Source organism: Coturnix japonica, unplaced genomic scaffold, assembly GCF_001577835.2.
Source record: "Coturnix japonica isolate 7356 unplaced genomic scaffold, Coturnix japonica 2.1 chrUnrandom814, whole genome shotgun sequence".
NCBI classification, from domain to species: Eukaryota; Metazoa; Chordata; class Aves; order Galliformes; family Phasianidae; genus Coturnix; species Coturnix japonica.
The window spans coordinates 6,985-21,483 of NW_015440172.1; the positions used below are offsets into that span (position 1 = coordinate 6,985).

Below are 14,499 nucleotides of genomic sequence, written 5' to 3' on the forward strand. Positions count from 1 at the left end.
GGGTTGGGGGCTGCCGGTGACCCCGTTGTTGTTGGGGGGCCGTAACCAGGCGAGCCGGGTTGGGGGGGTCTCGGGATGTGTTTGTTCTTCTTCTTGGGCAGCTTCTGCTTGGCCATGGCCAAGGAATAATACATGCCAAAGTTATTGACGATAACGGGGACGGGCATGGCGATAGTGAGGACCCCCGCCAGGGCACACAGAGCCCCCACCAACATCCCAGACCAAGTCATAGGGTACATATCCCCATAGCCCAGCGTCGTCATCGTCACCACGGCCCACCAGAACCCGATGGGGATGTTCTTAAAGTGAGTCGGGTCGCTCCCGCTGGTGTCAGACGGTCTCGGCTCCGATCCGCTCGGCGTAATAGATCATGGTGGCAAAGATAAGGACTCCCAAAGCCAAGAAGATGACGAGCAATAGGAACTCATTGGTGGACGCCCTTAAGGTGTGACCCAAAACCCTCAACCCTACAAAGTGTCGGGTCAGTTTAAAGATACGAAGGATGCGAACGAAACGAACGACGCGGAGAAAACCCAAAACGTCTTTGGCTGCTTTGGAGGATAAACCGCGTAAACCCACCTCGAGGTAAAAGGGTAAAATGGCCACGAAGTCGATGATGTTCAAACTGCTCTTGATAAAATCCCTTTTATCGGGGCAAAAACTGACCCGCATCAGGAACTCGAAGGTGAACCAAACCACGCACGTCCCTTCTACGTAGGTTAGGAATGGTTCCGTCTCCACCTCCACTACGGCAACGGGGGACGCGGTGCCATTACCCACCGGGATCGACTCGGTTTTGTTGATGACCCGGTTAAAGGCCTCGTGGGTCTCCAGGCAGAAGGTGGTGATGGAGATGAGGATGAAGAAGAGGGAGGCGAAGGCTACGTACTGCGGAGAGAAAGATGGGGGTCACGGGGGGAAGAGATGGGGGTCAAGGGGGGGAAGGAGATGGGGGTCAAGGGGGGAAGGAGACCCTCCCAACATGGGTTGGGTTGGATCACAAGGGTTGGGTGAGACCCCAAGGGGATGGGTTGGAACCCAAGGGGATGGATTGGAGCCCAAAGGTTGGATCCCAAGGGGATGGGATGGAGCTCAAGAGGATGGGTTGGATCCCATGGGGATGGGTTGGAACCCAAGGGTTGGAGCCCAAGGGATTGGGTTGGATCGGAACCCAAGGGGATGGGTTGGATCACAAGGGTTGGGTTGAAACCCAAGGGATGGGTTGGAGCCCAAGGGTTGGGTTGGAACCCAAGGGTTGGAGCCCAAGGGATTGGGTTGGATCAGAACCCAAGGGGATGGGTTGGATCACAAGGGTTGGGTGAGACCCCAAGGGGATGGGATGGAGCCCAAGAGTTGGGATGGATCACAAAGGTTGATTGGATCCCAAGGGGATGGGATGGAGCCCAAGGGGATGGGTTGGATCACAAAGGTTGGGATGGGAAGCATGGAAGGGGATTGAGAAGAGTGGAGGAAGATGATGGAGATGGGGAAGAATAAGGAGATGAAGGCCACGAACAGTGGGGTGAAAACTTGGGGGGCTGGGGTCAGGGAAGGGGGCCCTGAAGACCCTCCCCACACCCCCCCACCCTTGGTTGGACCCCAATAGTTGGGTTGAACCCCCAGAGTTGGATTGGGGACCATAGAAGGAGATTGGGGACCACATAGATGGGGGGGGGGAAGGAAAGGGACGTGAAGTGCTGTGGGGTGAGAGTTGGTGTGTGTGGGGGGGTATGGGATCCCAACCCCCCCCCCAATAGTTGGACCCCAATAATTGTTATAGGGGAGCACAAACAGAAGCAACAAACACGGGGGAAGGGGAGGAATGAAGGATGAAGAGCACAGACCTCAATGGGGCAGCACACAGGCAAAGCTTGGGGGGGGGGGGGTCCAGTTGGGGCTGGGGGGGGGGAGCTGGGAGACAGGTTGGTGGGCCCCCCTGAACCCCAATTGCTGGTCACCCCATGGGGATGGATGGAGAGGACAGGCGGATGAGATGAGGAGGGAGGAGATGAAGGCCGACGTGCTGGCGGGGAGAGGAAAAGGGGTTAATTGGGGGGGGGTCCGCATATTCCCATCCCTGCCCCTGGGATGCCCCCCTCCTCGCCCCACAGATGTGCTGGACCCCATTAAGATGAAGGGGGGGGGGGGGGAGCACAATGAAGGTGATGGGAATGGGGGGGGGGGAACCCCATTTGTGCGGGGGGGTGGGGGAGATGAGGGGGGCATGGAGCCCCCAATTAGATTGGCTTTTGGGACCCCATAATCTAATGGGGGGGGGGCAGGAGGAGATGGAGATGGGGGGGGGGGGAAAAAAAAGAATAGGGGAGATGGGGGGGGGGGCACAGAGATTTTGGGGGGGCACAAGGGGGAATGGGGGGGGGGACGGACAGCAAGGGAGCAACAATTGGGGGGGGGGGGGCCAAGGGACATAGACCAGATTGGGCTGGGGGGGGGGGGGCACAAGGGATAATAGAGTGGGGGGCAACACATGAGGGACATAGAATAAACGTGTGGGGGGGGGGCACGCAATGTGGGGTGGGGGGGGTATAATGTTAGATAGAAGTGGGGTTGGTGGAGTCACTGGGAAATTTTACTGGTATTAGTAACACCGGTGAGACTTTTATGGGGGGGGGGTGGGGTCCTGGGGGGGGGGCTTCGGTCTTTCACACGGGAGATGGTGGGGGGATGGTAGGGTGCTTCCAGGTTTTTCTGGTGTGATGTTTCCTTGGAGGGTGGGGGGCACATTATTATATTATAGTGAGTGAGGGTACTTTGGGCGACTACTGTATGGGGGGGGATTAGGCAGTGCGGGGGGGGGGGCAAGCAGATGCAAGCAGGCAGGGGGGGAAGAAGGGAAGAGGCGTCGGGGGCTTTCTGGGGTGGGCGTGTCCGCGCGGTGTGGTGGTGGGGGGGTTGCTACTGCAAGTTGCGTGGTCTTGGCTCTCTCCTCCCCCCTTCTCCATCCCCTCTCCCCCCGCCCCATTGCGCGCACAATCAGGCCAGCTCCGTTTCTCCAGCACTGGTTAAGCGGGGGGGGCGAACAGATCCATCCCCCCCCCTCCTTATTATTTCCGCCACTCTGTGGGGCCCGGTTTCCACTCCCCCCCCCCCCTCTCCATCTGCCCCCCAGACCAACCCGCATCTCCGCAAGTTTGTCTCATTGCCCCCCCACCTGGCGTTTTGGCCGGGGAGGGCGCAGTGTCTCCCCTTCACCCCAATTCCTTTACAGATCACCCCTCCCCCCATCCATCCTATTATTCTCAGCCCCCCATCCCTTTAATCGCATCCCCCTGCCCGCATCCTTTAGATCCCAGTCCCCCCCTTAGAATCTAACACGCCCCCCCCCAAACAAGGTCTCCTTGCTTTTTTTTTAGCCGCCCTCCCATCCTCAATTGCATACACAAGATCCTTAACCATTCAGACCCCCCATATAGAAAGCCCCCCAACATCCCCTCAGAGACCCGTATGATTGTCCCCCCCAATCCTGCCCGTCCCCTTAGAATGCCTTTCATAGCTCCCCCCATTACAAAGACCCTCATAGATCCCCCGCAAAACCCATAAGACCCCCCCATCCGGTCCGACCAATGAAAGGCCTTCCTTCCTCCCTCCCCAAAACAAAGACCCTATGGACCCCCCCCAAAGCCCTATCAGACCCCTTGAACCACCATACTCCTAAAGACCCGCAGATCCCCCCCAAAGTGCTTCTCCAGACCCCTCAACCCCTAAGACCCCTAGAGCCCCCAATTTCCCCCAACAGACCCGCTAAAGACCCTCAGCCCAACCCGCCCTTCCATGACCCCCAAAGACCCCCAGAGTGCCCTTCCATGAGCCCCCCCGAGAGAGTCCCCCCCGCGCCTTAACGGACCCCAGGGTTTCACGAGCCCCCCCCCAAAACCTTCAAGCTTCCTTATGGGCACGCTGAAGAACTTCACACCCCAACGCGCCCCCAAGGACCCCCTGAAATCACCGCCATACACCAAATAGAATCCTTCAGTAACTTTCCCACGTCCTTCAAAGAGACTCTGAGTTCCCGCAACCCCCAACCGCCCCCAAAGACTCCTCAAGCCCCCAATCCCTCCCCAAACTCTTTAACCCCTCTCACTAAGCCCCTCTTCAAACCGCTCTTATTTTATTATGACGTTTTGTCTGCCAGTAGCTTCCAAAAGACCCTTTGTAAACGGCCTCTCCATCTCCGTCAGACGCCTTCAATTTTCACGCTTGGTCGTGGATGAAACAAAAAGAGAATGCTGAAGCAAGAGAAAGCGAATGAACTTTGCGGGGCTGTGTCCTCTAGAGTATACGTGCTGGCGCTTCGAGCGGCCCTCGGCCAAGCCGCGCTGTTCGGCTTGGTAACGGCCCCGGTGCCCGGCGAGGGACGCCCTCAGGAGTTGCCCCCCAATAGCCCGCCCAACAGACGTTGCCTTCAGACACTTTTAACGCCTGCCCATATCCCCTTCAGAGTCTCGGGTCGTCTCTTGTCGAAAACCCTAAACCCCCCTCCAGACCCTTTAGCCAGTCGCCGTGGCGGCGTTCGCATCGCCGGCCTTTCAGACTCTGTGCGCGCGTGCTCCAAAGGATGCGTGTTGGGTGGCTATTCGCGCCGGCGGTGATGTCTTGGTGTTTGGGGGTTCAATGCCTTCGCTTGTTTCCGCCCTGCAAGAGTGGGGTGTGCCTATTGTCCGTCCTAGTTCCTCTCAAATCCCCTTCCCCTCAGACCTTTTACCCCCCAACCCGCCTTCAGAGACCCTTCAAACCCCTATAGCCCGCCTCGACCCCCCAAACCGTCTGCGACCCTGTGTGTACGCCAGCCCCCCCCCCCTTTTTTCCAGACCCGTTCAATCCTCCCTAAAGCCCCCTCACGTAGCCGCCCAACGCCCCTTCAACCTTGCCAAGGACCGCGTCAGGGCCCTCCATAGACCCCTTCAGTACCCTTTAACGCCTTCAGACCTCTAAAGACCGCTCAGAGCTCCTTCAACCCCCACCCCCCGAGAACCTTTACCCCCCAACCTCCCCCAATCCCACTTCAGACTCATGTTCAACACGCTGGCGCCCCTATCAAGACCGCCTAACGCCCCAACCCTTTTCCAAGTCTAGATTCTCAACCCCCAAAGCCCTCCCAGATTCCCCACGCCAGCCCAGAACCCCCCTCCAAACCCAAATCCCCCCCAGAGGTACCTTTAACTCCCCCAATCCCCTTCAGTCCCTTCAACCCCCCCAAGAGCCCCGTATTCCCCCTATTCTTCACCGAATCCCTTCACCCTTAATAAACCTGCCTCCCAAAGACCCCCATTCCGCCTTCAGTACCCTTTGCAAGCCCCTATAAATCCGCCTCACAGCCCCCAACCCCTTCCAAGGCCGCCTTCAGCAGCCCCAACCCTCCAATGTCCCATTCGATCTTCCCACCCCACTAAGCCCCTTAAATCCCCTTACCTGGCCCCCGAATCCTCCTCCAGAGCTTGTTAAACCTCTCTTTGCAGACCCCTCAGAGCCCCCAAGACGCCCTCGAAACCTCTTGTTAACCCCCTTCAGTACGCCTCATAAAGACCCCCTGTCGTGAGTCGGCCACCTTCAACCCCTCCACTGCCCTTAACCATTCAATCACTCCCCTAAAGCCCCTCAGACCCCATCCCCAAATCCCTACCACTCACCCAACCCACCTCAGACCTTTTCCCCCCGATCTCTTTCAGACCCCCAAAGCCCTTATTTCCCCTATTCCCCAATCCCCTTCCTCCCCATTACTGACTCTGCCCTCTCCAAATCCTCCAAACCTTTTACCCCCCCAGTTCCCTTCCAGACCCTTTTAACTCCTTCAACCCCCTAAAGCCACTCAGTACCCCCCAAACGCCTCCGAGTTTACCCCCAACCCCCCGATTCCCTTCAGACCCAAGCCCTATTCCCGCCCTATTCTCCCAATCCCTTTCCCGCCCCTCAAAGCCACTATCCCCCTATTATCTCCTCATAATCCCTTCCCCCCCCAGCCTTTACCCCAATCCCTTCAACCCTTCAACACCCCCCAGGACGCCTCAGAGCCCACCACACTCCCCCAAAGACCCCTTGCCAGAACTTAACCCCCTTCAACCCCAAAAAACCTTCAGACCCCCCCATCGCCTCCAGACGCTTTTTAACTCCCGATCCCTTGAGACCCCAGACACCCCCAAATCCCCTTTCCCCCCCAAGCCTATTCCTCAATCCCTTCCCCTTACCTGCCCTCTCGCCCAAAATCCCCCCCTACAGAGCCTTTTACCCCCCTAAAGCCGCCTCAGACCCCCAAACCCTCCAGACCTTTTACGCCCCCAACCTCCGTCCCGAATCCTCCGTTCAGACCCGCCCAAAAAATCCTTCCCCCCCCCAGTAGTCCCTTTTACCCCCAATCCCTTCGACCCCTTCAATCCCCATAAGCCTCAGACCCAACCCCCTTCAGACCCCTCAAAGACCCCTCAGAGCCCCTCAACCCCCCCAGACCTTTTACCCCCCAACCCCCTCCAATCCCCCTAGCCCCCCAAAGCCCCTATTCCCCCTATTCCTCCCCAAATCCCTTCCCCCCCCCCAGACCTTTTACCGCCCCAATCCCCTTCGAACCTCAACACTGCCCTAATGACCTCACAGCCCACCCCTCAAACCCCCCCCAAGGACCGGCCCGGTCAGAGCCCCCCAAAGACCCTTCCAGCCCCTTTAACCCCTTCAACCCCCCCTAAAGCCCTCAGACCCCCAGATTGAGATAAAACCCCCCTCCAGCCCTTTTAAATACACCCCCCCGATCGCCCTTCAACCCTCAGAGCCCCCAAAGACCACCCCTTACCCTTCAGGCCCCCATCGACCCTTTTTTACCCCCTTTCAGTACCCCTCAAAGACCATCTCAGAAGCACCTCAACCCCCAATCCCTGATCCCCTTCGACCTCCTCAACCCCTTCCTGGGTGACAAAGCCCCATTCCCCTATTCCGTCTCCCAAATCCTTCCACCCCCCCCAAAGCCCCTATTCCTACCCAATCCCCTTCAAGTCCCACCTAGGACCCCCCCCCCTTACCCTGGCCATCCTGGACGAATAGGGGTCCTCGAACAGCGCCCACACCCTGGGCCTCCACCTCCTCCACCACCCCCCGGGCCTCCCTTCGTCCAGGCACAACCTCTTCAGCTCGGTCCCGTTACCGTCCCCGTTCCCTCCATCTCCTCCATCGTTGGTTTCGGGGCTTTCGAAACTATCCAAGGCCTCTTCGGCGTCACGGTGCTGCCGGTAGGTCATCCAGCAGCAGGGCTCCACATCGGTCTCATCGATGCCCCAGAAGGCCAGCTCCTCCTCGAACAGGGGCCCGCACACGTCGGCCGGGCAGTGCAGCTTGCCGGTGCGGTAGTAGTTGAGCACATAAGCGAAGACCCCCGGGTGGCGGTCGAAGAAAAACTCCCCGGCCACCGAATCGTAATCGAAGCGAGAAGCGGCTCCGGGTTCGGCCAGACAGGCCAAGCGAGTCCCCGGTAACGTCTGTAACGTGCTCCGGTACGTCTCGTGTCTCACCCCTCCCACGTTGATCACCACCTTATCGCGTTCAGCCTGCCAACCCATGGCCGTGGGCAGGCCTCAGTGTAGGCCTCACTTCAGGCCTCAGACTAGGCCTCAGTGTAGGCCTCAGACTAGGCCTCGGTGTAGGCCTCAGACTAGGCCTCAGTTCAGGCCTCTCAGGCCCGCGGAGGCAGCGGAGCGGCGGCTGCATCCCGCAGCCCCGCCGCGACTGCGACTGCGACTGCGCGCTGCGGGCTCCGCCTCTTCCTGCACGAAGACACGCCCCCCTTCCGGTTTAAGCCATGCCCCCTGCTTTTAAGCCACGCCCACTTCCGGGTTTAAAGCCACGCCCCCTGCTTTAAAGCCACGTTCGCTTACGGGTTTGAAGCCACGCCCCTTTCTTGTTTAAAGCCACGCCTACTTCCGGGTTTAAAGCCACGCCCCTTGCTTTAAAGCCACGCCCTCACTGTTTAAACCACGCCCCCTTTCCGGGTTTGAAGCCACGCCCCTTCTTGTTTAAAAGCCACGCCCCCTATTTTAAAGCCACGTCTACTTCCGGGTTTAAAGCCACGCCCTTTCCGGTTTTGAAGCCACGCCCCCCTGTATTAAAGCCCTGCCCGCTTCCGGGTTTGAAGCCACGCCCCCTTCCGGTTTGAAACCACGCCCATTTCCAGGTTCGAAGTCACGCCCCCTCTTTAAAAGCCACGCCCATTCTGGGGTTAAAGCCACGCCCCCTGTAAGCCACGCCCACTTCCGGGTTTGAAGCCACGCCCCTTTCGATTTCAAAGCCACGCCCCTTCCTGTTTCGAAGCCACGCCTCCTTCCGATAAGCCCCGCCCACACGCTTTGGCGAGGCCCCGCCCACTCCCTGCGAGGCCCCGCCCACAATCCCTACAAGGCCACGCCCCCTCCCTCTCAAGCTCCGCCCACCTCCAATCGAGGCCCCGCCCCTCTGTAGCCCCGCCCACACAGCGCTCCTCCAATGAGGAGCCACCTCCACTCCCTCAGGCCCCGCCCACTCTCTGAGGCCCCGCCCACTCCCTCAGGCCCCGCCCCCTGCCTGTGCAGAAGCCCCGCCCATATTTAAATCCGCCTGTTCCCATTGGATGCTCCGTCCGTATTTAAATCCACGTGTTCCCATTGGATGCCCCGCCCATCCATAGGCCCCACCCAATGAGAGACGTGGAGGGGGGGGATCTGGGAGCCAATGGCAGGGCTTTATTGGTGACATCACGTGACAGACCCCAGGTGACCCCAAGTGACCCCAGGTGACCTCAGATGACCCCCAAGTGACCCCAGGTGACCCCGGGTGACCCCCAAGTGACCCCAGGTGACCTCAGATGACCCCCAAGTGACCCCAGGTGACCCCAAGTGACCCCCAAGTGACCCCAGGTGACCCCAAGTGACCCCCAAGTGACCTCCAATGCTCCTCAAGTGACCCCAGGTGACCCCGGGTGACCCCCAAGTGACCCTAGGTGACCTCAGATGACCCCCAAGTGACCTCCTATGCCCTTCAAATGACCCCAGGTGACCTCAGCTGACCCCTAAGTGACCCTAGGTGGCACTAGGTGACCCCAGGTGATCCCAAGTGACCCTAGGTGACCTCAGGTGACCCCAGTTGACCTCAGATGACCCCCAAGTGACCCCAGGTGACCCTAGGTGACCTCAGATGACCCCCAAGTGACCTCTGATGCCCTTCAAGTGACCTCAGGTGACCTCAGCTGACCCCCAAGTGACCCCAGGTGGCACTAGGTGACCTCAGGTGACCCCCAAGTGACCTCTGATGCCCTTCAAGTGACCCCAGGTGACCCCCAAGTGACCCCAGGTGACCTCAGGTGACCCCAGGTGACCCCAGGTGACCCCAAGTGACCCCCAAGTGACCTCAGATGACCCCCAAGTGACCTCTGATGCCCTTCAAGTGACCCCAGGTGACCCCAAGTGACCCTAGGTGACCTCAGATGACCCCCAAGTGACCCTAGGTGGCACTAGTTGACCCCAGGTGACCCCCAAGTGACCTCCGATGCCCTTCAAGTGACCCCAGGTGACCCCAGGTGACCCTAGGTGACCTCAGATGACCCCAGTTGACCTCAGATGACTCCCAAGTGACCTCCAATGCCCTTCAAGTGACCCTAGGTGACCCCAGGTGACCCCCAAGTAACCCCAGGTGACCTCAGGTGACCCTCAAGTGACCTCTGATGCCCTTCAAGTGACCTTAGGTGACCTCAGATGACCCCCAGGTGACCCCAGGTGACCTCAGATGACCCCCAAGTGACCCCAGGTGACCTCCAAGTGACCCTAGGCGGCCCTGAGATGACCCCAGGTGACCCCAGGTGACCCCAGGTGACCCCGCGGTCACTTGCTGGGCGCCAGCCCCACTCGGTCGCGGTCGCGGTCGAAAACGACGTAAAAACGGGCCAGAAAAACGTCACCGAGGATCCAAAGGGGCCCCGAGGGGGGGGGGATGGGCAGCGCCATGAAACCACTGACACACGTGGGGGAGCCCCATTGGGAGACCTGGGGGGGAGATGGTTATATGGGGGTGGGATGGCGGGGCAACGTGGGGGGGGCAAAATAGGGTGGGTGGGGGGGGGTTTATCATGGGGGCTGCGGGGATTGGAATGGGGAGTGGGGGGGGGATATGGGACTGGGGGTATCATGGGGTATGGGGGGGTAATAAGGGCGTAGGTGGTTATATGGGGCCTAGGGGGGGGTATGGGCAGTGGGGGGGGATCATGGGGTGGGGGGAGGCATAGGGGTGGGTGGGGGTTTATATGCGCCTGCGGGCTTTGGGATGGGGCAGTGAGGGGGGAGGGGCGTCAGCGCATGAACCACTCTGACACAAATGTCGGGGAGCCCCATTGGAGACCCTGGGGACGGGCGGAGATGGAGGGGGGGTTATATGGGGCTGGGGGGGGGTATAAATAGGGCAAGTGGGGGGGATATTTGGGCGGCTGGGGGGGTATCGGGGACAGTGGGGGAGGGTACTGGGGGGGCCAATTAGTGGCAGTAGGCGGGGTTTAATGTTGGGCCTGCGGTTGGCTGGATGCGGGGCAAGATGGGGTCGGGATTGGGGGTGGGGGTGGGTCACAGAAGGGGGGGCAATGAGGGGGGGGGTTATATTGCGGCGCTTTGGGGGGTATGGGGGGCAGTGGGGGGAGGGTATGAGGGTGGGGGTGGGACAATGGGCGGGGGTGGGTTATATTTGGGGCGCGGGGGGGTTATATGGGGCTTGGGGGAGGCTTTTATATGGGGCTGGGAGAGGGTTTTAGTATGGGGCTGGTGGGTGGGTTTCATGTTGGGCTGGGGGGTTTATATGGGCTGGGGAGGTTATATCGGGGCTTGGGGGGGGTAATGGGGGCAGTGGGGGGGGGGATGGTGGGGGCAATTTCGGGGTGGGAGGGGGGGGGTTTATATGCGCGGGCCGGAGGGTTGGGTCATGGGGCCAGTGGGGGGGGGATGTAGCAGCCATGAAACCACTGACACAATGTGGGGGAGTCCCATTGGGAACCTGGTGGGGAGATGGGTAATTATGGGTATTTGGGGGGGGGTATATGGGGTGGGGGGGGTCCAGTGGGGGGGTTATATGGGGCTGGGGCGGGGTTATATGGGCCTTGGAGCGTGGGCTGGGATTGCGGGGAGTGGGGGGGGGATGGGGTGAGCCATGAAACTATGAACCACGTGGGGGAGCCCATTGGGGAGACCTGAGGGGGGGAGATGGGGGGGGGGTTATCTGGGGCCTGGCGGGGGGTTATTATTTATGAGGGCTGGGGGGGGGTACATGGGGCTGGGTGGGGGAGGCAAATACAGGGTGGGGGTTATATGGGAGAGGATAGCTGAGCTGGGATTGGGGGCAGTGAGGGGGGGGGATATGGGGTGGGGGCGGCAATAGTGGGATGGGGAGGGGGTGTTATATGGGGATTGACTGTGGCTGGAATGGGGCAGTGGGGGGGGGGGGTGTGGGCGGAGTGGCAACTGCGGTGATGGGAGGTTTAGGCAATGGGGATGGCAAGGGGGCGGGTATAGGGGTGAAGGAATGATAAAGGTAGATGGATAATCTGCGAGCGGGATGACAAGGGAAGAAGATAATAGGGAGTATATCTGTAGAGGTTAAAGAAGGAGTAAGATAGGTTTAATTAGAATAAGGATGGTATAGTGTAAGGAAGAGCAGCTGATGGAGATAGGGTTAGAGAATATGAACAAATAGGGGGTCAGAAATTGAGGGGCCAAAAGGAGCATGTAGGGAGGGTTATGATGGGGCTGAGGGGGTTTGGGCATTGGGGCAGTGGGAGGGGATTGGAGGTGGGGGAGCAATGGAGCAGTGCAGGGGGCATATTGGGGAGGGGGGATGGCAAAATGGGATGGCCAGGGGGGGATACTGGGGGTGGTTGGGGCCTCAAAGAAGGGTTTGAGGACGGAGCAGCTGGGGGAGTGGGGGGGGGCATGATGGGGCTTAAGGGGGGGCGTGGGGGGGCATATGGGGCATGGGGGTGGGCCTGTGGGGGGGCATACTGGGATGGGGCGGCTATGGGTTTCGTTTGGGCACATATGGGGCTATGGGGGGGCTGTGGGGGGGCATATATGTGGGGCTTATGGGGGAGTGGGGGGGGCATATAGTGGGGGCTATTGGGGGGGGCAATATGGGGCTAATGGGGGCAATATGGGTATGGGTTGGGGGCAGTGGGGGCTCATGGCGGCTTATGGGGGGGCTAGTGGGGCTATGGGGGCTTATAGGGGCCTATGGGGGGCGCAGTGGGGTGTCACCTCATCTGCAGAACGTAAGTGTTTTTGGGGCCCAGGGCTGAAACTCGCGCCCCCAGCGAAGGTGACTGTGTGCGGCAGAGAAAGGGTTACACGGTCACAGTCCAACAGGTATTATCGGGGGGGGCGGATTAAATGGGGGGGGGGTCCTAGCACTGCTACGGAAGCCCAAATACCTTTTCTCCGGCCCAGAGACCTCCGATAGGCCCCCCAGACCCCCATTCAGAACCCCCCAGACCCCCCATCCCCCTCCATTACCCCCCTTCCGCTACACCCCTTAAGACCCCCCCAGACCCTTTAGACCCCCAGCGCCCCATAGGACCCCACCACCTCCCCCTCGGTCAAAGCCCCCCCAGACCCCATGAAGAACCCAGTCCCCCTTTTAGACTCCCCCCCAGACCCCATTTCAGAATACCCCCAGTCCCCCATTAAACCCCCAGACCCCATAGGACCCCAAGTCCCCCTTTAGAACCCCCAGGGCCCCATAGAACCACCACCACAGGCTTACCCTCCAGAGCCCCCCAGACCCCAATAGGACCCCACTTAACCTCCCCTCCATTACCCCCAGACCGCCCAATAGGACCCCCAGTATCCCCACATAGGACCCCCAACCCCTTCCCTTACCCCCCAGACCCATAGGACCCCAGGCCAACCCCCCTCCATTACCCCCCCAGAGCCCCATAGGACCCCCGTCAGTCCCCCCTCCATTACCCCCAGACCCCATAGGACACCCCAGTACTCCCACTAATCCCCCCTTGATAAGAACCCCCCAGTATCACTTCTAGGACCTTCTCCAGACCCTTATTCGAACCCCAGGCCCCATAGGAACCCCCACTACCCCTCCCATTACCCCCCAGACCCATACGCGACCCCAGCTCCCCCTCAGAACCCCCCAGACCCTTTAGAACCCCCCAGACCCATTAAGGACCCCACTCACCCCTCTCCATTACCCCCAGACCCCATGGACCCCCAGGCCCCATGGACCCCACTACCCCTCCATTACCGCCCCAGGTCATAGGACCCCCAGTCCCCCATTACCCCTTCCCGACCACATATTTAGGACCCTTCAGTCCCCTCCCATTTCCCCCAGGGCTCCCATAGGCCCCCCTACCTCCTCCCTCCATATACCCCGGCCAGCCCCCATAGGACCCCCCCACCGTCCTGCCGATTACCCCCCCAGTTTACTCCATAGGACCCAATAACCCCCCCCTTTTCCCCCAGACCCTTTTAAGAACCCCCCGGCCCCATAGTTGACCCCCAATTTACTACCTCCGCCCTCCATTACCTCCCATGACCCCATAGGACCCCCCCACCCCCCCAATTGACCCCAGACCCCATAAGACGCACCAGTCCCTTTTAGAACTTCCCCATGACCGCATAAGACCTCCCATTCCTTTAGAACCCCTCCAGTCCCTATAGGAACCTTCTACTACCCCCATTACCCGGCCCCCAGACCATAGACCCCCCCCAGTGCCCATTAGGACCCCCAGTCTCCCCTCCATTACCAGGCCCCACAGACCCATAAGACCCCCCAGCGCCCCCCCATACCGCACCCCCAACCCATAGGACCATACCACCCCACCCATTGAACCCCTCCAGGCCCCATAGGACCCCAGCCCCCCCCATTACCCCCTCCAGACCCCAATTAGGACCCCCCAGGCCCCCCCATTTACCTCCCCACCAATAGGACCCCCCAGTTTCCCTCTCCCATTACCTTCCCCCAGACCCCATAAGACTTCCCATGGCCCCCTCCATTATCTTCCACCAGATCCCCATAGGACCCCAGGACCCCCATTCAGAAACAAGCCCAGGCCCCATAGGACCCCACTACCCCCTCACATTACCCGCCCCAGGGCCCACCATAGAACCCACCATCCCCTCAATTTAGCCCCCCCAGTCCATCAGGACCTCCCACCCCCCATTGACTCCAATTACCTGCCCCCCACGGCCCGGGACCCCCCCAGGGCTCGATGCAAACCGCGCATCCATCTCATCAGTGGGGCCTGGCTGATCGAGGGACGTTCCCCGTATCCCAACGATGGCTTCTGCAGCCACCCCTTACAAGGGGGGGGTCCCGATTCTATCCCAAAGACCCACAAGACGCCCACTGAGACCTATGGGGGGCCAATGGGTTAATAATGGGTTATAATGCGGGTTTATAATGGGGGGTATAAGGGTCCAAATAGGGGGGATTTGGAGGTCAATAAGGGGGGGAGGATGGGGGTTCAGATAGGGGGGTATGGGG

At 60.1% G+C, this 14,499-nt stretch overlaps 1 protein-coding gene across 1 annotated transcript; it reads right to left on the reverse strand.

The window, feature by feature from the left end:
- Window positions 1-2: 2 nt before the first annotated feature.
- On the reverse strand, window positions 3-7,753 carry LOC107307726 (potassium voltage-gated channel subfamily C member 1-like; the record flags this gene model as incomplete). Its single annotated transcript, XM_015851238.1, is given in 3 exon segments — window positions 3-335; window positions 337-888; window positions 7,026-7,753. Coding segments are annotated over 3 exon segments (1,419 nt in total), but the record flags the coding sequence as incomplete, so codon positions are not given.
- Window positions 7,754-14,499: the final 6,746 nt, after the last annotated feature.